This window comes from Dunckerocampus dactyliophorus, chromosome 2, assembly GCF_027744805.1.
Source record: "Dunckerocampus dactyliophorus isolate RoL2022-P2 chromosome 2, RoL_Ddac_1.1, whole genome shotgun sequence".
Taxonomy (NCBI): domain Eukaryota; kingdom Metazoa; phylum Chordata; class Actinopteri; order Syngnathiformes; family Syngnathidae; genus Dunckerocampus; species Dunckerocampus dactyliophorus.
In genome coordinates, this window is record NC_072820.1 from 30,779,506 (window position 1) to 30,807,276 (window position 27,771).

General features: G+C 39.8%; 4 protein-coding genes across 7 annotated transcripts; 2 read left to right on the plus strand and 2 right to left on the minus strand.

Annotated features, from left to right (window-relative positions):
- Window positions 1-2,477: 2,477 nt before the first annotated feature.
- Window positions 2,478-23,395, plus strand: dnajb12b (DnaJ heat shock protein family (Hsp40) member B12b). Of its 3 annotated transcripts, none has more exons than XM_054767395.1 (13): window positions 2,478-2,859; window positions 3,033-3,198; window positions 6,103-6,248; window positions 6,312-6,485; window positions 6,569-6,639; window positions 8,810-8,919; window positions 8,986-9,158; window positions 10,187-10,330; window positions 10,402-10,479; window positions 11,502-11,599; window positions 17,537-17,655; window positions 17,758-17,880; window positions 23,293-23,395. In XM_054767395.1, the coding sequence occupies exons 1-8, from the start codon at window positions 2,727-2,729 to the stop codon at window positions 10,306-10,308; spliced, it is 1,095 nt and encodes a 364-aa protein (XP_054623370.1). In that variant the 5' UTR covers window positions 2,478-2,726; the 3' UTR covers window positions 10,309-10,330; window positions 10,402-10,479; window positions 11,502-11,599; window positions 17,537-17,655; window positions 17,758-17,880; window positions 23,293-23,395. The 3 variants fall into 3 exon arrangements, with proteins under 3 accessions (XP_054623370.1, XP_054623371.1, XP_054623369.1); XM_054767396.1 differs by having other exon boundaries at window positions 17,537-17,573; XM_054767394.1 differs by lacking the exon at window positions 17,537-17,655 and having other exon boundaries at window positions 2,479-2,859; window positions 10,402-11,599.
- On the minus strand, window positions 12,786-15,276 carry ddit4 (DNA-damage-inducible transcript 4). Its single transcript, XM_054767402.1, has 3 exons — window positions 14,910-15,276; window positions 14,618-14,789; window positions 12,786-13,658 (listed from the first exon to the last, which is right to left on the minus strand). Exons 2-3 carry the CDS (start codon window positions 14,784-14,786, stop codon window positions 13,171-13,173), a joined length of 657 nt encoding a protein of 218 aa, XP_054623377.1. The 5' UTR covers window positions 14,787-14,789; window positions 14,910-15,276; the 3' UTR covers window positions 12,786-13,170.
- Window positions 17,569-22,816, minus strand: anapc16 (anaphase promoting complex subunit 16). 2 transcript variants are annotated; one of them, XM_054767401.1, is made up of 4 exons: window positions 22,677-22,816; window positions 22,315-22,459; window positions 17,936-18,010; window positions 17,569-17,863 (listed from the first exon to the last, which is right to left on the minus strand). In XM_054767401.1, exons 2-4 carry the CDS (start codon window positions 22,454-22,456, stop codon window positions 17,754-17,756), a joined length of 327 nt encoding a protein of 108 aa, XP_054623376.1. In that variant the 5' UTR covers window positions 22,457-22,459; window positions 22,677-22,816; the 3' UTR covers window positions 17,569-17,753. The 2 variants fall into 2 exon arrangements, 1 of the variants encoding a protein (XP_054623376.1); XR_008569523.1 differs by lacking the exons at window positions 22,315-22,459; window positions 22,677-22,816 and adding an exon at window positions 19,866-22,308 and having other exon boundaries at window positions 17,793-17,863.
- On the plus strand, window positions 22,324-27,513 carry ascc1 (activating signal cointegrator 1 complex subunit 1). Its single transcript, XM_054767397.1, has 9 exons — window positions 22,324-23,162; window positions 23,293-23,395; window positions 23,469-23,566; window positions 23,650-23,828; window positions 23,900-24,033; window positions 24,094-24,213; window positions 24,292-24,416; window positions 26,899-26,972; window positions 27,043-27,513. Exons 1-9 carry the CDS (start codon window positions 23,039-23,041, stop codon window positions 27,157-27,159), a joined length of 1,074 nt encoding a protein of 357 aa, XP_054623372.1. The 5' UTR covers window positions 22,324-23,038; the 3' UTR covers window positions 27,160-27,513.
- The last annotated feature ends 258 nt before the right edge of the window (window positions 27,514-27,771 follow it).

Below are 27,771 nucleotides of genomic sequence, written 5' to 3' on the forward strand. Positions count from 1 at the left end.
TTCAACTTCCATGGCACTGATAGAAATTACAGAGGAAATCACCAACGCTATAGATCACAGAAAGTGCACGGCTGCAGTATTTATGGATTTAACTAAAGCCTTTGACACAATGAATCATGATATTCTAATCACTAAACTAGAAAGGTATGGAATTAGAGGGTTAGTCTTGAACTGGGTTAAAAGCTACTTAGCTGACAGGAGGCAATATGTGAAGCTAGGAGAACATACGTCCGAGGAGTTAAACATATCATGCGGCGTTCCCCAGGGGTCAATTCTAGGACCAAAACTATTCAATCTATATATAAACGACATCTGTAAAGTCCCAACAGACCTAAAGCTAGTATTATTTGCAGATGATACAATCGCATTATGTTCTGGAGACAGCACACCAGAGATAGTACAACAAATCACAGATGAACTAACTCTACTAAAAAGATGGTTTGATAAAAACAGACTATCCCTGAACCTCAGTAAAACTAAAGTAATGCTATTTGGTAAGTGTAAAAAGGAAACGTACCAGCAAATACAAATTGATGGGGTAGACATTGACAGGGCAAACGAAAATAAATTTCTCGGGGTTATAATAGATGAGAAGATGAACTGGAAATCTCACATTAAAAATTTAAAACATAAAGTGGCAAGAAACACCTCAATACTGAATAAAGCTAAATTTGTCCTTGACCAAAAAGCACTACATACGCTCTACTGTTCACTGATATTACCATATCTAACTTATTGTGCCGAGTTATGGGGCAATAACTACAAAAGTGTACTTCAGCCACTAACTGTGCTACAAAAAAGGTCACTCAGGATCATCCATAGTGCTGCTTACAAAGAACACACAAACTCTTTATTTATAAAATCACAATTATTAAAATTTGCGGATCTAGTAAACCTTCAGACGGCTAAAATTATGCATAAAGCAAACAATAACCTTCTACCGAAAAATGTTAAACAATTCTTATCAACAAGAGAGGAGAAATATGATCTGAGAGGAAAATTTAACCTAAAACACCTATATGCACGGACAACACTGAAAACTTTCAGCATTTCTGTATGTGGAATCAAGTTGTGGAATGGATTGAGTAAGGAACTCAAACAATGCACAACAATGAGCCATTTTAAGAAAAAGTACAAGCAGTTGATGTTCACAAAATACAAAGAAGAAGAGACCTGAACCACTGTGTACATACAATACAACATCTAACCACTACTACACTGACTATTAACTCTTCATTGTGGTGTGTACATGGTCTGTACTCATTCATTATCAATCAAACACTTCTTCAATCATTCTATCAGTTATTATTAAGCCTCTAGCTTCCTTTTAGTAAGTAAAAACCTTGGTTATGATCGCACTACATTGTCATGTAGACCTACAAAGTACACTTGGAAGAACAAGAGGTGAATAAATGTATTGCAACTGATGTGAAACTGATGAGGGGTAGGATTAAATAAGCTTTGCTTCTTCCTACTCCTTTTTGGACATGCAAAATTGTGAATTGTACTATGTGATGTGCTACTGTTTGACTTATATGCATGTTCAAGATGAATTAAAACCATGAACCATGAATAAGAATACAGACCAGTATACTGTACAAAAAACAGAACGCAAAGAACAAAGCCAGGGGTTACATTAAATAAAAACATTGAAAGCAGAACAAATTCTTAGTGTTTTAAGGGCCTTTTTGTTGTCTGATTGGACTATAAGTTGAATATAGTGTCCAACATCTTTGAGAAAAAAAAATAAAAATTTTTTGCTACAAAATTTGCATTTATGAATGAAAAATTGGCCAAAATGATCAATAGATTTATAAGCAAAAACGCCAATCCTTGAAGATATCAATAATGTATTTGTTGAGGTCGGCTGTCAGGAGTAGGATGTCAGTAGATGTTCATATTTGCTTGCTGTTATCGGTGCTTGTAGTTTGCTGTGACGGAGAAGGCGTCATATTTGTGGGGGTTTTTTACTATTTGATTGTCGTGTACTATTTTTTTGCGCATATTTTAATAATATACCTTTTATTGTTTGCATTTCGTTATTTATTTTGGTTACCTTATTAACTACATAAGAGTCACAAAAGGTGTTTCTATTATTATTTTTTGTGTTTAATCATTTTATTTTTTTCAATAGTTGTATTTTTATATTATCATTAGTTTATTATTTGTGGTTACTTTAGCTTTTTCATTTATATTAATGTATTTTATCTATATTTTATTTTGTTGACCTTGAACTTGTTTATCATGTATTCTTTTTGGTTACTTATTTTTATAATCCCTTTATTTTCTATTGCATTATTTGTATATATTTATTTAATTTTGGGTTCCTTACTCCGCTCCATGAGAGAGATTTTTGGACACTAGCTCTTAAGCATTGTGCAAACAACAACTACGACCACAATAATGTACAATAAATATTAATGCAAATAGTATTGATGCAACGCTGACCTACATTCTTTAAAAAGGAGATTTGTCTCCCTCTGGTGGCCAACGTAGGCTATTACATCTGCACTGATGCTAACGGTGCTGCTGCCACCTATTTAAGGGCTTTCTATCCAGCTTTTGGGTACACAAAAAGGCATCCACCACACTGATTGGCCGTGCAGTTGCAGCATCCACATGACGTTGTCTGCTTTCGTCTTGGTGGAGACCTGGTCCAGCTGAAGTCAGCATCAATAACATCACCATCATCATCAGCAGCAGCAGCCATCCTCTTTCCCGCCGCCATGGAGGTGAACCGGGATGAGGCTGAGCACTGCATTGACATCGCCACCGCAGCGTTGAGCAGCGAGCAGCCCGAGAAGGCGAGGAGGTTCTTGGAGAAGGCCCAGAAGCTCTTTCCTACGGAGAAGGCGAGGGGTGAGTGGATGACACGTGAACGCATCACCTGCTTGCTTGCATAGATGGGTTAAGTATATAGCTAGGGCCTGTGGTAGCAGCCAGCCAGCTAGCAGGCTAATCTTAAACACATTTTATAGGGTCTTGTAGCAAGTCTTCCCGTGCAGCAACATCTGTTATTGTAATTGTCCTAGTGCTGCTGGATCTAATCTCCAAGAACGGATTCACCCCCAGACAAGACACACACTTGAATGGGGACTCAGGACCAAGGCACAGACAGACCCAAAGTGATGACACTAGGACACCAGAAGAGAAGACCTCAGACACCTACACCGCAGACCAGGTGGATGCTGTGAGAAGGTATGTAGCTACATGTTTACCCATCTACCGTATCTCACAGAAGTGAGTAAGTACACCCCTCACATTTCTGCATATATGATTCTATCTTTCATGGGACAACACTGAAGAAATGACAACATAAAGTAGTTAAGTGTGCAGCTTGGATAGCAGTGTAAATTCACTATCCTGGTAAAAGAACTCAACACTCAGCCATAAATGTCCCAGCGGCTGGCAACAAAAGTGAGTGAAAGCGTCCAATTTAGGCTTAAATGATCAATATCTGTCTTATCAGCTATCTTTCTATTACCGTAGTTTTGTTTGTTATTTTCAAGTGCGGTTGAAGTTTGCGACAGTGTGCAGCAGCACTAAGTCATACTAGGGGGTTAGTACTATTTTATTTATTTTTGTTTTCTTGTAATGTAATTACATATTGATATTACCTCAGCATGGTCTTAATTCATGTTAATTGATTTTTTTGAAAGTATTTATTGACGTAATGTATTATTTTGGGTTATTTTAAAAAATGCCTTATTTTTGAGATGTTTAACATTTTTTAAATGTTCATTATTACTTTTATAATTGTATTTACTTAAGTAGTTGTTAATTTTTTTTATTATAAATCTTTATTATTTATTAATTCAAATTAAGTATTTATTTTATTTTTATTTATTGTATTGCTACTGGCCGCACGGTGGCCTAGTGGTTAGCATGTTGGCCCCAAAAACATGCATGTTAAATACATGTCTAAATTGTCCATAGGTATGAATGTGAGAGTGAATGGTTGTCTATATGTGCCCTGCCATTGGCTGGCCACCAGTCCAGGGTGTACCCCACCTCTCGCCTGAAGTCAGCTGGGATAGGCTCCAGCATACCCCTGTGACCCTAATGAGGATAAGCGGCATAGAAAATGGATGGATGGATGGATTGCTAATTTACTGTCATGCTTTGGTAAGCTGCGTGACTCCATGATGCAGAAGCAGGGCTCAAAGTGCAGGTAAGAAGTCTTTAATGGGTTCAGGCAGGAAAAGAAGAAAAGGTGCCCGTATAAAATGGAATAACAAAACTGCTGAGAGGTCAAAAAGGCAATAAAGCACTCTGGGATAAGACTCACGTGATTAACAACGCTGCAAACATAACAACAGGCCAAGCATGTAGCATAGACAATGAACCGGCGTCGGCCTACTCCCCATGCTCACTCAAAGAAGCCATCTAATTGCAAATGCGCTACAGCCGTGCAAGCGTGACATTTACGCTTTATTGATTTTGGTTATCTATATTATTATTGCTTTTTTTTGTATTTAATAACTTATTATTCATAATATATATATGTATATATATATATTTATATATATATATATTTATATACAGTATACTGTATATGGATATGTATAAAATGTAATATACAGTAATTATAATAATTTATTTAAATGTTACATATGTTTCTTGTATCATTAATTATTTTATATATCATATTTATTATTTATATTGCCACTTTATTTTTGTTATCTATTTCAGTCATCTGTATTTATTTAGTTTTTTACTACGCTTTGTGCACAATTGTTAGGCAATTTGCATGATTGATTATTGGTTTTATTATTTAACAATAACAATGCTCTTGATAAATCCAAAGTGTTAATAACCTCAAATTTGAATATTTAAGGAAGTGAAAGTGAGGTCTTGGCACAATGATTAGGCAACTATTAGTGTGCTGAATTATTAGGCAACTCAAAGAAAAACAAAAATATTCCCATCTCACTACTTTATTTTCATATTTTTTTTTAAAATCTGAATATAAGCAAACACAAACTTTACAAATAAATATTTCTGACATTTCCAAAAATAAATCAGTGACGAATAAAGCCTCCCTTCTTTTCAATAACATGGAAAAGTCTTCCATCCATGGAGTCTGTCAGTTTCTTTTGACCATCAACCTTTTTGTGCAGCAGCAACCAAAGCCTCCCAGACACTGTTCAGAGAGGTGTACCTTTTTTACTGACTGTAAATCTTACGTTTAAGGGCCCACAAGTACTCAATAGGGTTTAGGTCAGCTGAGCAAGGAGGTCATGTCATTGTTTTTTAAGACCTTTACAAGCTAGCGATACAGTGGAGTACTTGGATGAATTAAATGGAGCATTGTTCTGCATAAAAATCATCAAAGATGCACACTTTTTCCTGTACCACTGTGTGAAAAAGGTGGCAGTAGGTTTGGGAGTTGAGTTTGAGTCCATCTTCAACCTGAAAAGGCCCAACAAGCTCATCTTTTAATAATTCCAGCCCTTACCAGTACCCCTCCTCCACATTGCTGCCCATTGCTGATGCAGCCACGGGCCCCTCCCTCTGGTCCATCAAGAGTCACTCCCATCTCATCAGTCCATAAAACTTTTGAAAAATCTGTCTTCAGATATTTCTTGGCCAAGTCGTAGCCTTTCAACTTGTGTGTCTTGTTCAGTGGTGATCGTGTTTCAGCCTTTCTTACCTTGGCCATGTCTCTGCACTGAACACCATGAACCGTACTTCTGGACACTCCAGGTAGATTAAAGAAGCTGCCTAATAATTGTGCACACCTAATAAAGGGTGTTGATCTCCTAAGGCCACACCCCCAGTACACACATGCACATCACCTGGTATGCTTAAACCCAAAGGACATTCCATTTATTCAGCTTGGGGTTGGAAAATATGCATAAAAATTAGAATATGGTCAAAATACTGACTTGCCTAATAATTGTGCACACAGTGTAGTTGTAGTTATTTTTTAGTTTAAATTGTATGCATTTTTTGAAACGTTTTTTTAATACACTGTTTTTTTGTTTTTTTTGTTGCTACGCGAGTGGGTCAAAATCTTAGAAACAGCTCCGAGTATGATAAAGTGCTACAAGCACAGTAAGGAATAACTAGCAGTGGTTCAATGTTGTCTGCTGTGTGCAGGATCAAGCAATGCAAAGACTTCTATGAGATCCTCGGGGTTCCCAAAGACGCCGCCGAGGACGAACTGAAAAGATCTTACAGGAAACTGGCGTTAAAATTCCATCCGGATAAGAATCACGCTCCCGGTGCCACTGAGGCATTCAAAGGTAAACTGCAATATTGTCTTCAAATCTATTAGGACGATGTCATGAAATGTTGTCTTCCACCAGCCATTGGGAATGCGTACGGCGTGCTAAGTAACGTCAACAAAAGACGACAGTACGACGAGTGTGGCGAGGAGAGGCGACATCCTTCCAGACATGGGCCGGGCGATGGCAACTTTGATGCTGACATTTCACCCGAAGACCTCTTTAACATGTTCTTTGGAGGAGGTTACACTGCTGGTGTGTCTCCATCTTGGCTGTTAAACTGCTTTTACTGTCACCTTTGGTCACCTGTTGAGTATAAACACCTGTCTTTCATCCAGGTAGTCAACACACCTACACAAACGGAAGGATGAGACACCAGAGGCCACAAAGAAGAGAAAGACAGAGAGATGTAAGTTGGCTTTGAAGGGAGCGATGTGCAATGTTGCCCACCAGGTGGAGACAGTGAGTCAAACAGTCTAGCCATCCAGCCATCCATCCATTTTCCTCCGCTTATCCGGGTCTGCAGTCCCATTAGGGAAGCCCAGACTTTCCGGTCCCCAGCCACCTCTTCCAGTTCCTTTACTGCGGATGATGCGACCTCACGCTCCATCCTTCCTTCACTCGTGAACAAGATCCCGAGATACTTGAACTCCTCCACCTGGGGCAGGACCTCATTCCCAACCCGGAGGGAGCAATCCACCCTTTTCCGACTGAGAACCATGGCCTAGGATTTGGATGTGCTGAGTCTCATCCCAGAAGCTTCACATTCAGATGCAAACCGTTCCAGTAAACGCTGCAGGTCACAGCCCGATGAGGCCATCAGGACCACGTCGTCTGCGAATAGCAGAGACGAGATCTTAAGGCCCCCGAACTGGACTCCCTCGATGCCTTGGCTGCGGCTAGAAATTCTGTCCATGAAAATTCTGAATAGAATCGGTGACAAAGGGCAGCCTTGGCGGAGGCCAACGTTCACCAGAAACAGGCTCGACTTACTGCTGGTAATGCCAACCAGGCTCCTGCTCGGTTGTACAAGGACTGAATGGCACGTAGTAGCGCGCCACCAATCCCATACTCCCGGAGCACCCCCCACAGGACACCGCGAGGGACACGGTCGAATGCCGAATGCCTTTTCCAAGTCCACAAAGCACACGTAAACCGGTTGGGCAAACTCTCATGTACCCTCCAGTACCCTTGCAAGGGTGTAGAGCTGGTCCAGTGTTCGCGACCGGGACGAAAATCACATTGCACCTCCTGTAGCCAAGTTTTGACTAACCATCGTACCTTTCTCTCCAGCACCCTGGAATAGACTTTCCCAGGGAAGCTGAGGAGTGTGATCCCCCTGTGGTTGGAGCACACCCTCCGGTCACCCTTCTTAAAAAGGGGGACCACCACCCCAGTCTGCCAATCCTGACATATTGTTGGGTACCAGGGTCATATAGCCCCTGACAACATTGCTCCTAGGATTATTTGGGCACTCAAACCCCTCCACCACGATAAGGTAGCGATTCCTGGATGAGTACAGTCATACACATACACGTACAGTTGTGGTTTGTACAGCACATACATTTATTTACCTACAGTCCAGACTATGTTTACACACTTTTAATAATAACTGTCAGGTTTACAAATGTAAGTAATCCTTTGTGGAAATTAAATCATGGGCCAAGTGATGATGTTATATTGTATATATGATACAAATAACCCAAAATAAATAATAAATGATGATTAAAAGATGTCCAAAACACACAGTTTTAATCCATAAAATATTGAAATGAATTCATTTAAAAAATTCAGAATATTCATAAATAAAATACCAAATTAGAAAATGTAAAAAAGAAATCTATAAAGAAAATACAAAATTTAAAAAAACATGTCTGTCTTTGTTGTTTCCCCTCCCATTAAAAATTACTATTTGTTGTAAAAAAAAAATGTTTCTTTAAAAATCATTTGACAAATTTGATTAGCTTAAAGTAAGGACTACAGTGGCATTTGCGGATTTCTTTTCTCTGCTTTAGGTTGTAAATACTGTATATATATTTTTTTCTTTATGGTAACTTTAATAGAAAGCAATTTGATGGTGCGTGGTTACATTTCAACTCCTTTTGAAACCTTAAAAATGCTAAAAACTACATTTCTTTAAGAATTAAAAAAAAAAATCTCCAGTTCAAGCACATTTTTCCTTGGTGACCACACTGTAGTCATGTGCCATAAACACAATGTGTTTTTCAACCTTTAAAATAAGCCCTAAAAAATTGTATTTTAAATAAATATAATACAAAATAAAATAAATACCCTGAGTTTAAACCTTTTTTAATTTCTGAATTGGTGTTTACACTTACCCTTCTCGACAAACGTCCAAATAAAACAATGTAATCGATATTTGAGGGCTTTGATGTCAATTCTATGCTGTTCATAGCCACTAGGGGGCATATTTTCCACAATATCTGTATTGTGTTTATGCTGTGCTGTATTAACCTGCATTATGTCCACATCCACTGAAAAGCATATCTCCAAGTATCTCCAAATTTCTGCATTCAAATCACATTTCTCACCATTGTGTTTGTATTTTTGGTCCTCAGGGCGGTCTGGCTCTCTTCGTGCAGGTGATGCCCATCCTCATCCTGGTCATCGTGTCCGCCCTCAGCCAAATAATGGTCAACAGCCCCGCCTTCAGTCTCAGCTTTCGCCCGTGAGTTAAATGCGGCCAGTTGATGCAAAAAACAAATGTTTTACTGTTTGTGCTGTGGTTGCTCAGGTCAGCCGGCTACACGCAGAAGAGGCTGACGGAGAACCTCAAAGTGCCCTACTATGTCGGCGAGCAGTTCCCCAAAGAGTTCAACGGCGGGAATCTGAAGCGCTTGGAGCAGATGGTGGAGGACGATTATATTTCCAACCTGCGCAACAACTGCTGGAAGGAGAAACAGCAAAGTACGTACTCAGAAGCTATGTTGGCTAGCACAGTCCATTAACACTCACATGAAGGGGGCAAACACTATATATATATATATATATATATATATATATATATATATATATATATATATCGTTTAAAATATTTAATTAATATTAATCGCATTTTGTCCATAGTTAACTCATAATCAATCACAATTACTTGTAATTGCAGATAGAGAAAAAGTTTGTATCTATAATAAGTTGGGATGTAAAAATATTTTTGGTTATCTATAATAAGTAGTGTGTCAATTGTGGTAATATGGGCCATTATTTTATTTAAAAAATAACACACATGTTTAATGCTAACGGCTACTTGTCCCACTTGGTTTGACGGTCCTTGCATGCACCATCTAATGTTCTCCCACCCTGCACAGATAGACTACTATACTGTATTTTTACCATTTTTCTTTCACCTCATATTTGGTGTCCTATGCTGATACTATGTGGGAATGCATAAAGGTAGGTTTTGATGACCTTATTGAGTGCTAATGTACATATTTGTGTGGTGCACCTCTGAAAAACAAACTCCAGGTTTGTATTGGTGTATGGTGGGTCTGTATGCATTTAGTGCTTTTAATTTGATGTTGTTCCTGATGTTAAATAAGATAAATGAAATTGCTATAATGTACGTATGTTTTGCTGATGTGTTGAAAATCTTTCCCGGTGACTAGCTAGTGTACTGCTAATGCTAACACCGCTAATGCTATTTAAATCCATTCTTGTCTTCAGTCTTGGTCACACTGACACAGAGTCAATAGTAATCAATTATATTAATAATAAATCTAAAAAATGAGGACTACATCTTTTGTAAAGGCTTGCACAGCTCTTTCATGTAATTTTAATCAAATGTTTTATTCATTATATAAATGATCATCCTTTTAGAGGCAATTGCAGATGTCATTATATTGTCCAGGTTTACGTAATGAAGTGTCTAGTATTGCAAACATTGAAGACTGTCTCCATGCATTCATTTCCCACTGAGCGTTTATCTTCTTTCTTGGCAGAGGAAGGCATGCTTTACAGAGCTCGCTATTTTGGCGACACCGATCTCTACCAGAGGGCTCAGAGGGCGAGGACACCGAGCTGCGCCAAGCTGTCCGAGATCACCGCTTCCTTGCACGGCTGAGGCGTCCTCAAGCTAACATACTGTACGTACGTATATTGTAAGTGACGTTATTACAGCCGACTTCCTCTGATGTCTTACTTTTCGTCCTTGTAGAACCAGCTGGCTGTACATAGACAAGCTTTAATTAACCACCTGAACAAGCAACGATAGAGGTCTAACGGTGGATGAGGGGTAAGGATTTTCACGGACTTCTTGGATGCTGCTGAGAAGTTGAGCTTCAGTTGCACCTTCTAACCCTTTGAAACTATGCAGTAATAGAGTGAAAATACACACTACTGTATGTATTGTCCCACGCCTTGTTAAGTGCATTATAACACTTCCACATCCTTTTATTGTACTAAAAATCATTCTTTTAATCACTTAAAGCAGGGGTGTCCAACCCAGTGTAGGATAATCCATGTATGCTAAGCATATTATATTATGCTATTTTTATTGTGAGTAAGTGTCACAGGTAGTGGATTGGAAGTGTGTCGCCCAAAATGTAGACAGTTTAAAAGTGATTTTAGTAAGCCCGACTGGGAACACGCCGTTTTGTGTGTCTGTATCTTAAATTATAATGAGCTGTTTGTCACCAAGAAGCACTATTGTGCACTTTATCCACTTGCCACAAAAAGTGCTAAAGTGCTAACATTACACTCGCATTTTAACAGCAGCATCATGCTAGGTTAGCCTATTGGTTGAAGAAAGTCATAAAATTTGCACCTCCCATGTCGTCTGTAGCTGTGACAGATTGGTAACGCTTTATTTGATGTGTAGAGAAGCCTGCTTTTTTTAACCTTAAAAACAGACTAGGGACACATATTGCTGTTAGACTACCATTAAATAAAAAGTCACTTTTGCACAATGGGGGCCATAATGTGTGGTTAGGATTAGTGTGATTTCTTGTTCATTTATGTTTTTCTATTTTTCATGTTTTTTAAGTGTGGCCATAATCCACCTTCATAATGTTTACATGATCCCGCGGGCCAATCCAAAATAATCTGCCAGCGGCAAATGGCCCCTGTGCCACACTTTGGACACCCCTGAGTTCAAGTTTGTGACATATATGCATCTACGGTACTGTGCAACACAGCAATGGGCGTGTTGTAATGACCTTATGTAGCATATAGAAGGTCACCCAGTGTAGCGCTCACCACCAACAACCAAACTGTTTAGGAAAAGTGCAAAAATATCCTTGTGTATCATTTTTTTAGCAACTTGCTGCTTCATGGAGGATGTCATTAGAATGCTACATGTTACCTGTATCTGCACCTTTATCCAGATTCTCACCAAAATCCTCCTAACTGTACAGGTATGTGTCCGACGATGGCTTTTGCACAGTACTGTTTGTTTGTTGTTTATCTGGGTTATAAATCACACTTGTGTTTAAACAAAACAAAAAATAAAAACTGGAAATCCTCAAAATTGCTGCTTCAGAGTGGCCGCTTTTGTTTTGTTTGGGAGCCGCTGAACAAACATGCTGAAGCGAAGCGCCCCATCAGCAATTTTTGGGAGCGCCGCCGCGGGAGGGTTAAAGCATACAGGCCGCAGCTGCGCACATCGGAACGTTGCTGGGCGCACGTTCACGTTACTGGCAGATGTGAAGCATGTGCCGGGGAGGAACTGCAGTGTCATGTTCTTGGAGAGCTTCCTCCTTTGTGTGTCTCTGGATAAATGTACTCCACAACCTCCCTTATTCATGCACTTTTTTACTCAGTTATTCACTATGTAGTTGCGTGTGACACAGGTAGTTGTACCTGGGTGGAATTTACAATTTCAGCAACTTCATTTGGTATATCTGTACAATAAAATGAGGGAACATTCTACCATAACAAAGATAATGATGGTCTTTTATGGAGAAGCTTTCACACAGTGTTTAATTTTTCCTTGTGATAATACTCCATTTTAATTTTAGCTGTTCTTTTTATGCTTTTTTTGTACTTACATACGGATTTTAATATTTTGTGTTATTTTACTTTGCACTGCAGTGGTGTACAACTGCGTTGCATCATACTGATTCATGTGTATAATTTTGTCCTTTTTGTTTTTATGTTCAATTATTTTAATTCTAGCTAGTTTGAGTTCTTTTTAAAAACTTTTTTATATATTGTTTTGGATTGTCTTTTCCAACTACACAGCATCATACGGAGCCTTTTGTAATATTTTGACATTCATGAGTAAGTTAGAAAAAAAAGTTAAAAAAATAATAATAAATGCAAATATAAAATAATAGTATAATATAAATATTTTAAATATAGAAGTAGAATTTTGATAGTGATATAATCTAGTAATTACAATAAAAAAGAAAACTATAAGGTATAGTGTTAATAATGTATAATGGTTATGTTTTTTTTTAACTAATTTAAAAAGTTACTAGTTGAAACCTAAAATTAGAAAGTCTTTAAATGTCAATAGCAATAATCTATAACTATTAATTTAGCTTTACCATAAAACACAATATGGGACAGGGAATAATCACACAAACTAATTTGTTAAAAAAAAATAATGTATTTTTTTGTGACTGTATTAAAATACAAAAAAGAAAAACAGTGCAATGTCATGAACATTTGAATATCAAATAATAAATTAAACTCTGAGAGAAGCATGAAGGACAAGTCCACACAGGTAGGAAATGACACTAGAAGCTGTTTGCTCAGCATACAATCAAATTATACGTATGCCATTTTTGGAAAAAAAAAAAAAAAAGAGCATACTGTATAGCTAGCTGCCATTGTATGGTGGTTTCCATAGAAACTGAGGTTCACATGTAAAATACTTGGGAGAATGCATGGATGTGACATTTGTACCGCATATGACATCCTTCCACCTTACCGAAGGCAGTTACAGTAAGAATATAAGGCCCTTCTTCAAGCTCATGTCCCTTTAACATTCCTCGATGAGAAGCTCCTCGGAACAGTAAAGTTTCTTCTTGATGACGCGAAATCCGGTGCTCAGCTTAATCGCTTGCGAGGGAGATTTAGGGCTAAAAAGTCCTTGGATTTTAGGCCACAGGCCGCCGGAGTCCAGCCTCAGCACCAGAGTCAGCTGAAAGGTGGGCACCAGGTAGGGGTCCACCGAGAGCTGGGCCACGCTCTCGTAACACAGCGCCCCTTGCTCCACGCAGAGGTCAATGAGGGCCCCCCGCAGGCCGCACGGCTCGCTGGCCGCGAGGTGGAGGAGCTCCTGGCCGATGTGCTCCAGGAGTTTCTCCGGGATGAGGAGCTTGGCGCACCTCAAGGCGCAGTCTGAGTCTTTGGCCTCCTTCAGGCAACGTTCGATGAGGTCCACAACTTCTTTCAGGATGGTCTCCTCCATGGGGTCGTAGAAGAGGTCTTCAGTGGAGGGGGACAGCTCGCCGGAGACGTCGGATGCTGTTGGAAGGGATGACAAATTAGTACCGTGCACCAGCAAAAAACCCACAACTTTTAAGGCAGGCAGGGAGGAGTCTCCAATCTCGGGGCCGTGGCGCATTACTGGTCCGATGGGCACGTTTTCTTTTTTTCTGTTAAACGTACAAGCATTTTGGAAATATTATTTTTCTGTGACGTCACCTCCAAAAACTTCCCTGGCCAATTAGGATAACAGAGACAAAAGAAAATTAGGACAGCAGCTACTCAGTTTTTTTCAAAGTTTGTCTTTGGGTCACTTTGGATTAAAAATTAAAAGTTTGTTGTTCCGCCATTTTGGATTCAAGTTCAATGTTTGATGTTCAGTTATTTTGAATTTAAGTTCAAAGTTTGTTGTTCAGTCGTGTTGGATTTAAGTTGAATGTTTGTCATTTGGGAAGTTTGTTGTTTGGTTATTTTTTATTTAAATTCAAAGTGTGTCTCTGGGTCATTTTGGATCAAAAAATTTTAAATTTGTTGTTTAGTCATTTTGGATTAAAGTTCAAGGTTTGTTGCTTTGTCATTTTGGATTAATGTTACAAAAGGAACTATCCAGACTGTTCCACAGTAGCATTAAAGATGTTGTTGTTCTAGCTATTCCCATCCAATCACTTGTCTAAGACCGGATTTTCGGCACTGGCTGCTACCAAAACAAGACTCGGATGCAGTAAAATGGACAGTTGAAAACATGCCTGCTGCTCTTGTCACTCATGCACATCTTCTCTCTGGGAAACAAACTCCAGGCTTGCATTGAAGCTCAGTCAGTAACCATTTTGTGTGTTTTCATTTGATATATTTCGCTTTTCTTTGCTCTCTACATCGCAATAGCATGAAATTACTATGAGGTCAAGTTTTTTCCCCCATAGTTGTTTGACAGAAACAAGATGGTCCATGCACTCAAAAAGGTTAGGGACCATTGCTGCTTTAAAGGATGCTTTGTTCACCTGAGTCGGAGAGGTCGCTCCTACTGCTATTGTTGGACTTGGCCTCCATACTGCTGCTGCTGAAGTCAGCCAGTCTTTGCACCATTTTGCCCCACGACAACCTCCTGGGACTGCTCTCCACTGGAGACGGAGATGAGCTGTCGAGGGCTTGTAAGTTTGTCAAATGCATCAGCTGAGGGAACAGGACAAGTTGTTGAGATGTTATTGAAAAACAAAGAACATGCTTGTTTGGTAGGCTTTTTTTTTACTTTAATTTGTTGCATGCATACAAGTAAGGAATTAAAGTGCTTACCTTAAAATAGAAAAACGTTTACTGGCTGCAAAAAATTTATTCCTCCCTTCTCGCTTGCTGCCTCTACCAGCTGTCGAGTTCTGCGGCTTCTAGCTTGCGCCGCAACAATGTTTATATAGGAGCTCGGAAATCACGCCCTCTCTTTAGGGGCCAGCCAATCAAAAAGAGAAGGCACGCCGTCCGGGCCCTATCTTGCCTGGTAACATGGTAGAAGTGGCGAGGAGGCGGAGAAAAGAAGTGGAAAAAAATTACAAAAGGGGGACTAGTGGCGATGAAGAGCAGACCCCTCCATTGTGGAAAGGTACCGGGACTTTCGTGGGCTTGTCAGGGAAATATTAAAAGTCTTTTGTTTATCGTCTGAAGCCAATAAACAAGTTAAGTTACTAGCATTCGATAACAGCGTTTAAGCTAGCGTACGACTAGAAAGACAAGACGGTTAGCATTACGTCATCTGTTTTGCTCGAAACCATTACATCAGATTTTTTTTCTCTGCAAATGCTGCAGCAGAAAACAACACTCTGCATTGCACTGTCACAATAGAAGGCTGTTTTTCCCCACAAATGTGCATGCTAATTCACCCTGGCAGTCATTACGTATGTAAAATAATGACATTGCAAAAAAAGAAGCCACATAAGGATGACATTATCAGATGTTTTTGTTTATGAGTTGCGGTGCAGGGTGTTAAATTGCAAGAGGAAGCAGTGCGTGTGTGTGTGTGTGTGTATGTGTGTTTTGCAGGAAGTTTGAGGGCTCGCCAGAACTTGGGTCCACGTGAGTAGGCGTGGCTTCAGCTGTACTGCACTCATTTTTTTATGGCTATCTCACAAGACAAACACATTGGAAGCACAATGTGTTCTAAGACATCTGCAGCAGGATGTCTTAAGACATATTTTAACACTCCCCCTTTTAAAATACATTAATGTATGCCAGGGGTGTCCAAGCTTTTTCCACATAGTGAAAAATCAAATGATGCAGTAAAAAGGCTAAAACTGTTAAATGTTATTAGTTTGTGACAGTTTCTGATCATTTATATGTACAAATACATTTTTTGATGCATGTAATCATATTTTTACATAATATAGTGGTGTGAAAGTGTTTGCCCCCTTCCTGATTTCTTGTTTTTTTGCATGTTTGTCACACTTCAATGTTTCAGATCATCAAACAAATGTAAATATTAGTCAATGACAACATAACTGAACACAAAATGCAGTTTTTAAATGAAACTTTTTATTACTGAGGGAGAAAAAAACCCCATACCTACATGGTCCTGTGTGAAAAAGTGATTGCCCCCTAAACCTAATAACTGTCTGGACCACCCTTAGCAGCAACAACTGCAATCAAGTGTTTGTGATAACTTGCAATGAGTCTCTTACAGCGCTGGGGAGGAATTTTGGCCCACTCATCTTTGCAGAATTGTTGTAATTCAGCCACATTGGAGGGTTTTCCAGCATGAACCACCTTTTTAAGGTCATGTCACAGCATCTCAATAGGATTCAGGTCAGGACTTTGACTAGGCCACTCCAAAGTCTTCATTTTGTTTTTCTTCATCCATTCAGAGGTGGACTTGCTGGTGTGTTTTGGATCATTGTCCTGCTGCAGAACCCAAGTTGATTTCAGCTTGAGGTCACAAACAGATGGCCCAACATTCTCCTTCAGGATTCAGACAGCAGAATTCATGGTTCCATTTATCACATAGACATCCAGGTCCTGAAGCAGCAAAACAGTCCCAGACCACCACACTACCACCACCATACTTAACTGTTGGTATGATGTTCTTTTTCTGAAATGTGGTGTTACTTTTACGCTAGATGTAATGGGACACACACCTTCCAAAAAGTGAAAACTTTTGCACTTTGGACACCCCTGCTTTATTGTTTTATTTATTTCAATGACGGGTGTTAGTGTTTTATTTATATATTTGTCACTATTACTATACTATATGTACAGTACCAGTTAAAGGTTTAGACACACTTTCTCATGCTGTTGAATGAGATGCTGAGTCCAAATGCATTATTTATGTAAACCATTTTTTTTCTAATTTATATATTTGTTGTTGGTTACATATTTTGTTACCGGTTCTTTTTTTGCATTATTATTTTTACAGTATATTATATAATTTTTAAAAATACATCTATTTATATGTTATTTCGAAATATGTATGTCTTTACTGTTTTTCTTTGACTCTATATTTTATCCTCTACTCTGCACTATGGATCACTACAATTGACAGTAACACTACTTATATATATATAAAAAAAAAACCCCAGTATATGCTCTGAACTTGATTTAAACTCTGCATCCTTATCCTAGTTCCTAAGGCGTGAATTCCTAGAAAGTGTTTGTCTGCATGTCGAGTCCGGAACAAACTTTTCAACTCCCCACTCGCCCACCCCTCCGTCCTAAGGCGTGTCTTTGCCAAGTGCAGTGGGCTGTCCTTCCAAATTCGCTCTTGCAACAGGACATTCTGTACGCTCTGCACCCTCCCAGTCCATTGGAAGAAAAATGAAGCCATTCACATAGGCAAAAACATTGGGGGGGGGGGGGGGAAGAACACACACTGTTTGCTCACTGATAGGCACCTATGATGTCACTGTGATGCTGAACATTTATTTTTTTGTCTTCTACAGTTGAGTTTAAAAACCAGCTGACACGAGGAATGTCCCAGTAAGACTTTTTATTATTTTGTTGCTCTTGTGTTAGAGCAAGCGGCAGTGAGGACAATGCATCACTGTTGTGGACTGTTTGTGTCAGTAACTGCTGATATTTCAACTTACATTTGCATAAAAAGACATGAGAGAACACATATATTAGCTGAATAAAACATTCCCTTTTCTTTGATTTTATTTAGGATGGTGTGAATCCCAGTAGCTGTTCGATGGGTTTGTACCGCCACTCGTCCGCTTCTAGCTCCTCCACCAAGCTCGCCAGCTTCTCCATGCGGGATACCTGTTGATCTGCCGAGTGACAGAAGGTAAATATGATGGAATTCGACACATTTAATGTTGGTTTGTTTTGTTGTTATTTACCATGTTTGACCTGCTTGAGTGCCGACGCTACTTGGTAGCTGAATACAGACTCGCATAGAAACCTGTCAGAGCCATCTAAAAAAAAAAAAAAAAGTTGAGGAGATGAAGAATAAGTTCATTTATGACCAAATGAAGTGTAGGCAATGTTTCTTGCAAATATCCAGAAGATGCCTGGTGGGATACATTGTGGACCTTGCATTTCTATTTATTTGTGCAAAAACTCATATATACAGTGTTCTCTTGCTACATCGCAGTTCACCTTTCGCAATTTTTTATTTTTTTTCCCCCAGCGCATTGTGTTTTGCTTCCTGATTGACTAAGGGAAAACCCACGCATTGTGTTCTGCGTCCTGACTGATTGACAATGGTCTACAGTCCCTTAGCCAATCTCCTCCGTGCCTTCCTTTGCAGTACAGAATGCGTTTGTTTGGCTTGCCAAGTTTACATAAAGCTACACTGAAAAGAAAAATCTTCTGAGATTACGAGAATAAAGTCATAAATTTACAAGCATAAAGTCATAAATTTATGACAAAAAAGTCGTAAATTTACAAGAAAAAAGTTGTACATTTACGAGAATAAAATTGTAAATTTACGAGAACAATGCCGTAATATTACCTTTGACCAAGGCCAAAGGTCACACAAGGCACCCATTTTTATCCCATTTTTGTCTTTATTGTCGTAATATTAAAACAATATTACGATTTCTATTGTCGAAATCTCAGATTATTTTTATATTTCGTCGTAACAGGCATTGCCTGAGACAGCTATGAAAAGGGGGGCCTTATCTATGGGGCAGGGTAAGGAATGCTGAAGTGATAAGGGCTAGCCATGCTCATCTGCATTGTGCTCAGATGCTCTGTTTTGCTTGCACCTTATATAAATAAAGGCTTGCCTGAAGCAAGAGGAAATTTTGCTTCTTTCATGAAGCACTATGCTCTATTTTCCCTCGTAATAAAATACAACAGGAGCAATATGTTTTAACACGGATACAAAAACGCTACAGTACAGAAGAACGGCGCCAGGACAAGCAGCATGGTCAAGAGGAGTGAAATACGCGTCACTCAATAATTTCTTGTGTCCAACCTAGCAGGTTGATCATTAAAATTCAAACACGGGTTTGAACTTTGACAGTGTTTAAACAAGAGAGAAATGTCAGAAAATGGTAATGCCTGTCTGAGAAAAGTGTATGGTGATGGGGTTTTACAGCCTTAAAACGTATATAGTAATTGAAAAAAAAAAAAAATTTTTTGGCTATTTCGTGGATTTCACTTATTGCGGGCTATTTTGGGAACCTAATCCCCGTGATAAACAAGGGAACACTGTGCATCCCTCGTTTATGGCAGTTAATTGGTTCCAGACCCGGCTGCGATTGGTGAATTTCTGCGACGTAGGATTCATTCATGCCCTCAGGACATGAAATAGCACCCATACAGTCACCTTTATATTTGTATTACCAAATATAGTAGACATATTAGACATAACTCACACATTAGCGGTCCTTTGCTGGGTTTTTTTGGACAGCGTACTTCCGCCATTACAATACTTGTACTATGCAATATAGTCGACAAAATAAGAGTAAATAAGCCATTTAAGATGTTAATAAATCTCCTGCTCAAGCAGTGCCACAGTACATGTGTGCCCTAGGGAACCTTAGTAAGGAGTCTAGCTCCTGTCTCACGGAGCAATTACTGACACCTAGCAGCCAATGTAGATTACAGTACACTAGGTCCCCAACTTACGAACACAATTGGTTCGAGACGACCATTCGCAAGTCGATTTGTTGGTAAGTCGAACAAAAGGTAATATTACCAATGATATAGGTACTACATGTACGTGAGTTTGGATGTAGTAGTAATATTAAACGAGGATAATTAATGAAAAAAACAATAATAAAAATGATATAAAAATACGTAATAATAAATGTTATTTACCTTTGAAGAGGAGTGGCCGAGCATACGTCGTTGGTGGTAGTGGTGGAGGAGGAGTAGTAGTTATTGAAAAAAGTAAAAATCATCGTCGTCGGTAGACTCTTCTAAAAGAGCTAGTTCAGGGGAAACTACTGAGGTGGAAGGAATTGGCGACGAAGGTGCAGACGAAGGTGGCGAGTCACTTGGTGACGACGGTGCAGGTGTAGCAGATCTACGTTTGAAGAAGCTTTCAATGGAAGTTTGTACGGTCTTCCTTTTCTTCTCCTCGTAGATAATACGGTAGCACTGTAGAGCATCATTGATACTGGTTGAGACCTTCAAGAACCTCTCAACATTAGGGTCTTGAACCTCCAAAAGCATTAACCCCTCTTCAAATTTCGAAAAGGCAGACGAAAGAAGCTTTGTGTCGAACTTCTTAATGGGAAGTGTCTCTTCTTCTTTCGCTTCCTTCTCCTGCTGTTGGCGCTGCATCTCCTCCAACTCCATAAGTTCTTCATTGGTTAGCTCTTCTGAATGCGACTCGAAAAGCTCCTCAAAATCATCCTCCTCCAAGTTGAGCTGCAGCTTCTTGCTGATCTCTATCAAGCTGGCGACCACCTTCTTGCTCTCCTCCTGTGGATCGAAACCTTTAAAGTCGTGGCAAAACTGTGGGGTCAGATACCTCCATACACCGTGCATATTTGATTGAGTGACCTCACGCCACGCAGCATCGGTATTCTTGATGCAGTCGTAGATGTTATACGACTTCTCGAAGTCACATAGAGTAGCCTCGGTGTTCTCTCGGTCCACGGCTTGAAGCGCTTGTCTGTGTGTCCGTCGGGTGTAATATTTTTTAAAGTTGAAAATCATACCTTGATCCATCGGCTGTATGACAGAGGTGTTGGGAGGGAGATAGACCACCTTAACATCAGGGTGGAAGTCGTCCAAGTGCGGTGTGCCCGGGTGCGTTATCGAGTATCAAAAGAATCTTGAACGGGATCTCATTCTCACGACAATACAGCTTGACCTCAGGGATAAAGTGGTGGTAGAACCAATCCTCGAAAATGGCAAGAGTTACCCAGGCCTTGTTGTTAAACATCCAAATAACGGGTAATGAACTCTTGGTCACTTCTTAAGTGCTGTGGGGTTTGCAGCATGGTAAACAAGGAGAGGCTTCAGCTTAAAGTCACCAGACGCATTTCCGTCAAGCATCAGCGTGAGTCTATCCTTGGCCGCCTTGTACCCGTGTATACTTTTCTCCTCCCGGCTGATATAGGTCCTCGTTGGCATCTTCTTCCAAAAAAGGCCCGTTTCATCAATGTTGAAGATTTGTTGGGGGGTGTATCCATTAGCATCGATGATACCCTTTAGGATAGAAGGAAATTCTTCGGCAGCCTTCTTATCCGCACTTGCAGCCTCACCTTTTAACTTAAGGTTGCGCAAATTTGCTCGCCGTTTAAAACGAGGAAACCAACCATGGCTAGCCACAAAGGTTTCTTCTTCAGCAGCATCCTCTCCTGCCTTAGCCTTCACATCTTCAAAAAGGATTCTAGCCTTTTCTTGGATCAACGAAAGGGAAAGAGGTATGCATCACTGATTCATGTTCTCCAGCCACATCCTAAGGAGTTTTTCCATCTCTCCAATGCATTTGCCTCTCCTCTTTGAAATGATAGTGGATGCAATTGGTACAGAAGTCTTCACATGTTTCGTAGTACAAACCTTGCCTTTGTAAATTGTTCCTATGGTTGACCGATTCACTCCATAGGTACGCACTACATTAGCCATTTTCTCGCCACTGTCCAACTTCTTTATGATGGCCACCTTCATTTCCATGGAAATTGCTTGACGTTTCCTACCACTACTACAAGCGCTAGCACTCGATTTATCAGCCATGATAACAGATAAAAAACCTCTCTGTAAAGTATTGAATGGGGTACAAACGGAGTGCTCCGAGATGTTATCAGCGACTTGTGCAGCGACGAACTGAGAAAGATGGAGTGAGAGGGATGCTGCTGCCCACCATTCGTAGCGGCGGAATGGCGCGCAATTAAAAAATAGTGCCTACATACTTCGAACAAATTCAAATGACAAAATATCGCAATTTTCGACAAAATACATGACAATATAGACCAGTCAGCTTGCGTTCGTATCTCCGAATGTCCGCAAGTCGGATGTTCGTAGGTAGAGAACCTAGTGTACTACATTCACAATTAGAATGCTTCTTCTGCCTTGTATTTTTGTTCATTTAGTTAGTTTATTTAGCCCTTTTTATGCTTGAAAATGTGTAGAATAAGTGCAATTTCCTTAAATGTGCTATTTTTGTTACTAATAATGGGCTGTATTCAACCACGAAATAGCCATCATTTATTAATTAATACATTTTTTAAAAACCACTATAGCAAGGGAGCGATATTCAAACGGTGATGTAGCGAGGGACGATTATTGTGCGTGTATACAGTATTTAGACACATACCTTCCATCATTTCACCGGCCCCTTTAGGGTAAGTGTACAGCACCTTCCTAGGGGGTATGAGCTCCGAGGCGCTGAAGCCGGAGCCGGTCACCGAGCTCCCGCTAACGCCTCCAGCCGAGGAGGACGAAGAAGACGCCGCCATTACCTTGTGCAAAAATTGAAAACATTGCACTTGTCACTTTCGTACCTATTGCAGCTCTGCAAGTTATGCAAAGGCGTTATCGCGATAACGACCTAGCTTGCGCTACCTCCTTTGATAGCCACTCTGTGAACTAATGACAGAAAATCAGCCTGTCGACAACACGACAGGTAATGTAGTTGCCAACTTTGGAAATTTAAGGTTAGTTGGTAATATATCTTACCGTCAATGCGTGTAAAAAAAAAAAAAAAGATTAAAATTTAGATTTTTTTTAATCCGCTAGGTTGATGATGTTTGTTTGGCTTCCTTAACAACACTTTACGACAGTGACTGGACGTTTTACGGCTAAAGTGTTTTTTTCCGTCTGTTTTTTTCTGTTTAAGTAGCCCGTGATTGGTCAAAATATGTGCTTCTTCGGTCTTTACAGCCCCACGGTGCGACCATGTATAGACCATCTGGATGGCGGGAAGGCAAATCCAAATGCCCGTTCCAGTTTGCGTTGTAGATCTACTAAAACATCTCAGAAACTAGTTCGCTACGCAGCCAAGCTAAACTAACATATGTGGTTAGTGAAACATTTACATCATGGATGTTTTACGCCCTCCCCTGATTAATATACATGGTAGATTATACCGAAAGAACATCACTAAAGAAGAGCACTATGAAGAAGAAGGAGAAGAAGGAGATATCTCCTATACGGGACCACCAGGTAAGTCCTTAAATATTAGCATTAGCATCCTAGCGGACTAGGCGAGTCAGTGTTGTTCGGTTATTTACACATTGTCATCTCTGAAATAATATGAGAATAAATGTGAACATTTGTGCTTTTGTGTGTTTAGAAAGCGATGAGTTTGACACAGAAGAATTCTGCGACACACACTTAATTGAACAGACCGAGAGAGGTTTCCAGTGTGCTATTGATGTTCCAAGTGTTCTATACAAGTGAGTCATGTACAAAGTACATGTAGGGATAGTGTTCTATATGTTAATTGCTGTGTGCGTCTGTTTCGAACAGATACATCATCGGGAAAAAAGGAGAAACGCGTAAACGCCTGGAGTTGGACACAAAGACGTCCATAACCATCCCCAAACAAGGAGTGGAAGGACAGATTGGTGAGGAATAAAAACAAAGCAATAAATCAAAGAGTGTTAATGATGCTGCTCTTCCTACTTTTTCCTGCTTTTCCTTTGGACAGTCATCACAGGGTCACACAAACCTGCAGTCTCTTCTGCCATCACAAGAATTGAAATCCTAGTTGACAATTTTCGGAAGAAGCAACCGTTTACGCATTTCCTATCATTCCCTCTCAATGATCCCAAAATCCAAGATGGTTTGCTGAGATTTAAAGATGACGTCTTGGAGCAGTGTTCACAGGTACTACAATCATAGGAAATAATACTGTGTATCATTCAGGAAATACAGTGCTTGAACACTTGAATGTGCAGGATCACGGAGTGGATGGAAGCATCTTTCAGAACCCTGCAAAGCTTCACCTGACAGTCGGTACTCTCACGCTTTTGGGTGACACGGAGGTGAGGAAAGCGTGCGAGCACCTCCAGGAGTGTGAAAACTTTATCAGGTATTGCTATTAAACACTCTTAGATACAAATCTGAAGTTAACACAATCTTCTTCCACCAGGGACATCACAGGAGGTAAGCCTGTACCTTTAGAGGTCAGGGGGATCGAATATATGAACGATGACCCGGCCATGGTGGACGTCCTGTACACCAAAGTCAACATCAAAGAGGGCTCTGATAAGTAATGCCTAATAAAAATGTCCTTTCCTGTTGAGTTTTATGAACGCTGACAAGTTCAGCAGGTGTAACTACTATACAGTTTGCAGGTTATCGCGGATCACCTGGTTGAGTATTTTGTCTCCGTGGGGCTGATGGTGAGACAGTGGGACCGAGTCAAGCTGCACGCCACTGTGATGAACACACTGTTCAGAAAGGACTCCACGGGTAAAGACCACAAAAACAAAATAGAACTATTCCAACCAACTAAACCAACTCAAACCAACCAACTCATAAAACAAACACACAAAAAAACAAGCAAAGAATGTAAACGATGTAGTCCAATCAAATATGGTCTTAAAGATCCCACTTTGTACTACTTTAATAACATTTTGAGTCTCTCAGGTCGCCCAGTAGTGTATTGGTTCTCCTTGATGGTGGAATTGAGACAGTTTAAAAGCGCTTTTAGGGCTATTTAGGGCTATTTTCTTAGCTGATTAATCTGAAGCTTGTTGTTAATGAAGTAATCGTTTAGGCCCAAGACCAGGGGTGTCCAAACCAACCTATGTAGATACTGTATGCTGAGACGTTTTTTTATATTTAAAGGGGAAAAAGAAACGCCTGCATCTCAGCTTTGTGTTTTTAAGTTAACATTTTAACTTTCTTCCCATACATTTTTGTTGTAATATTATGTCTTAATTGTCATAATATTTTGACTTTATTATTGTAATATTATAACTTCTACTCAACCTATTTTTTTGTAACTGGGATGTCCCGATCCACATTTTTTGGCTTCCAATCCGATTGGACTTTTTTCATAGTCTTGCCGATTTTTAATTAATTTATTTATTATAATAATATGCTTTTGTTACATACATACATTTGTGGAATTGAATATGGTTATGAAAATAGCTCTTAAAAGCATTAAAAATAATGCAACCAAAGTATTGCTGAATTCACTTTACTTATTACACAACATGACCAACAATATTGTGTATTTCCCCAATTTTGTAACAAACCCCTGTCAGGTCCCTAATCCAATAAAAGATCCAATTAAAGTCCATCCAGTAAAAGATAAAATTGGAAAAAAAAATGGGCATGCAAAATACTTTTAGAGTTATAGATCAGTTTGTGGTGTGATTTTGAATTTATTACTTTTTTCTTTAACAAACTCTCTTAGGGCCGTATTAAATCTGTTTTATTTTTTCCAAAATTCCTTTTAATTTTTATTTTTTTTATTTTTTTTTACCCTTTCCACTTATTTTACCAGCACAGTGTGTGTGCTATTTGGGTTAGTGAGTAAAATGCAAAAATCATCACATTTATTGATGCAATATATCATTGGCTCATTTTGTCCAGTAATTGAGAAATGGATGTAGCTCAGCTAACTTTTCTAATGGGATGTCAGCCTCAGCACATATTGCTACTAAATCTTCAACAAGCTGTTATGCCCTTGCTTGTGATTAAGGAAGATGTAGTCACTGATGTACTTCCAATCCTGTTATTCATGTAAGATATTTTAATGACACCCTTATTTTGTTTACACAATTAGACAAATGTGACAAAGAGCGCTCTTATTTTGAAGGCCGGAATGTGTTGTGTGTGTGTGTTGTGAATGGCAACTGACGGTTGATACGAGCTGGGTGCAAGAATAAACTTGCCTCTTGTCTTTGGCATTGGCATTGTGGGCATTGTAAAATGGTCCTTACATTAAAGCAGTAAAACACAACACGGTGAAAATATACTCATCCAGTCTGAGTTGCGCACACACACGCACACACACACACACACAGCTGCACTAGCTGAACTAAGCGAACCCCACTAGCTTCTATTCACGCTCCGTAACAGAGGAGTTTCCAAGTTTTTTTTGCCGCCGTTTCGACATGTTTAGTAGTGTTTATGCGGTCCCTATTATACACAACCAGCGGTTAGAGCGGCACTTCCCATGCAAACTCCCTACACCATGACACAGCAGTCATGAAACACATCATGAACACCTGCTTCGTCCCTCAAAAGCGGAGCAAGCAAGTGAGGGAGGTGATACATTTTTCTCATTTCTCTCATTCTGAGATCCCCCCCCCAACACACACACACACACACACACACACACACACACACACCCAACAGTTCACCACGTTCCCCTCTCTTGGGTGCATGCCCCACTATTTGAGAAGCACTGCTCTAGGGACACATTGTACTGTTAAATCAGCATTAAAATGTCACTATTCTTGCCAGCTAAAACGAACCAGACAGACCAACAACTGAAATAATCCAACCAAACGAGTAAAACCAACCAACTAAAATGTTAAAATGTAACCAATCCATGACCCCTCACTACATTTGCACTTGGCCACAAACATATTGTGCAATTCCTGCTAAGCATGTTTTCCAATGTTCCTGGCTGAAGCTGTGCTGACGACACACGTGAATGCTCAACAACAAATTCCTAAAGAGCCACTTGTGGCAGCCACGGCTATGTTTACCAGAGCGTTTTTTCCAAGTACTGACAAAGACCTCATTCATTTTGGCCAAGGATCAAGCTCTCCCTTCCTCGCTGCCTCCCTCATTCCATCTCTCCCAAGCACGTCCTGGGCTCAACAGGCACACCGCATGTTTACCAGCGTGTGGATCTAGATCCAGATGGCCTCTGTTTCACACACTGAAATAACCCTAACCTTGATTCTGTGCCTGCTGCTCCTGTTTTTCCCAGGGGAAGAGGTCAGCGGGCTGGGAAGACAAACTGCGTATGAACGAGAGGCTTTTGACGCCAGAAACATTTTAAAGGTTAGAGGAAATCAAGCAATATGCTGTATAATATATCATTTAGGAAGACTTTGTGTTGTTTTGATTGCAGATATTTGCAGCATATCATTTTGGAGACCTGGAGCTGAATACAGTGTCTCTCTCGCAAAGATACTCAACAGACTGCATGGGCTACTACGCCTCTGCAGGAAGCGTCAAGTTCTCCTGAGGTATCACAGCCCACAGTGTTCTAAGAGTGGAGTTCAGAGAATGGGACAATATTGGCTGCCACACTGCAGTGTGCACTTAGTGTTCTGTCCAGTAGGGGGCAGCAACGTTCTTTTTCTTTTTGTAAATCAACAGAAAATATATGGAGGGCTGTCAGAATTGAATAATATAAAGCAGTGATTCCCAAACTTTTTTTGTACACCCTAATCCCGCACACTTAAACAAAAAATCCTTTTAACGTTACTTAGCTTGAAGTATTAAACATAATTGTTTTATAGCAATTCTATTAAAATTGTATTTTGCATGGTCACATTTTGATAAAGTTTCACTGATAAATACATAAGTAACCATCCTACAGAGGTATCTTTTATTCCAGTTTGATGTTGGCATCCTTCTGTATGAATGGTTTGTATTGTTTTGCTTACTTACAATGGGTATGGTTTAAGTGTGCATATTAATTTAATACCAAGTTGAAGGGGAAAGTTTAACAATCATGATAAAGCAGTATCCAAAGTACAAAAATACAACCAACAATAAAGCCTCATTTTTGGGGGAATCCCCACTCTCACTGACAGGTTTTCACCACTGCGCTGCGCTGTGCTGGGATTGGAAC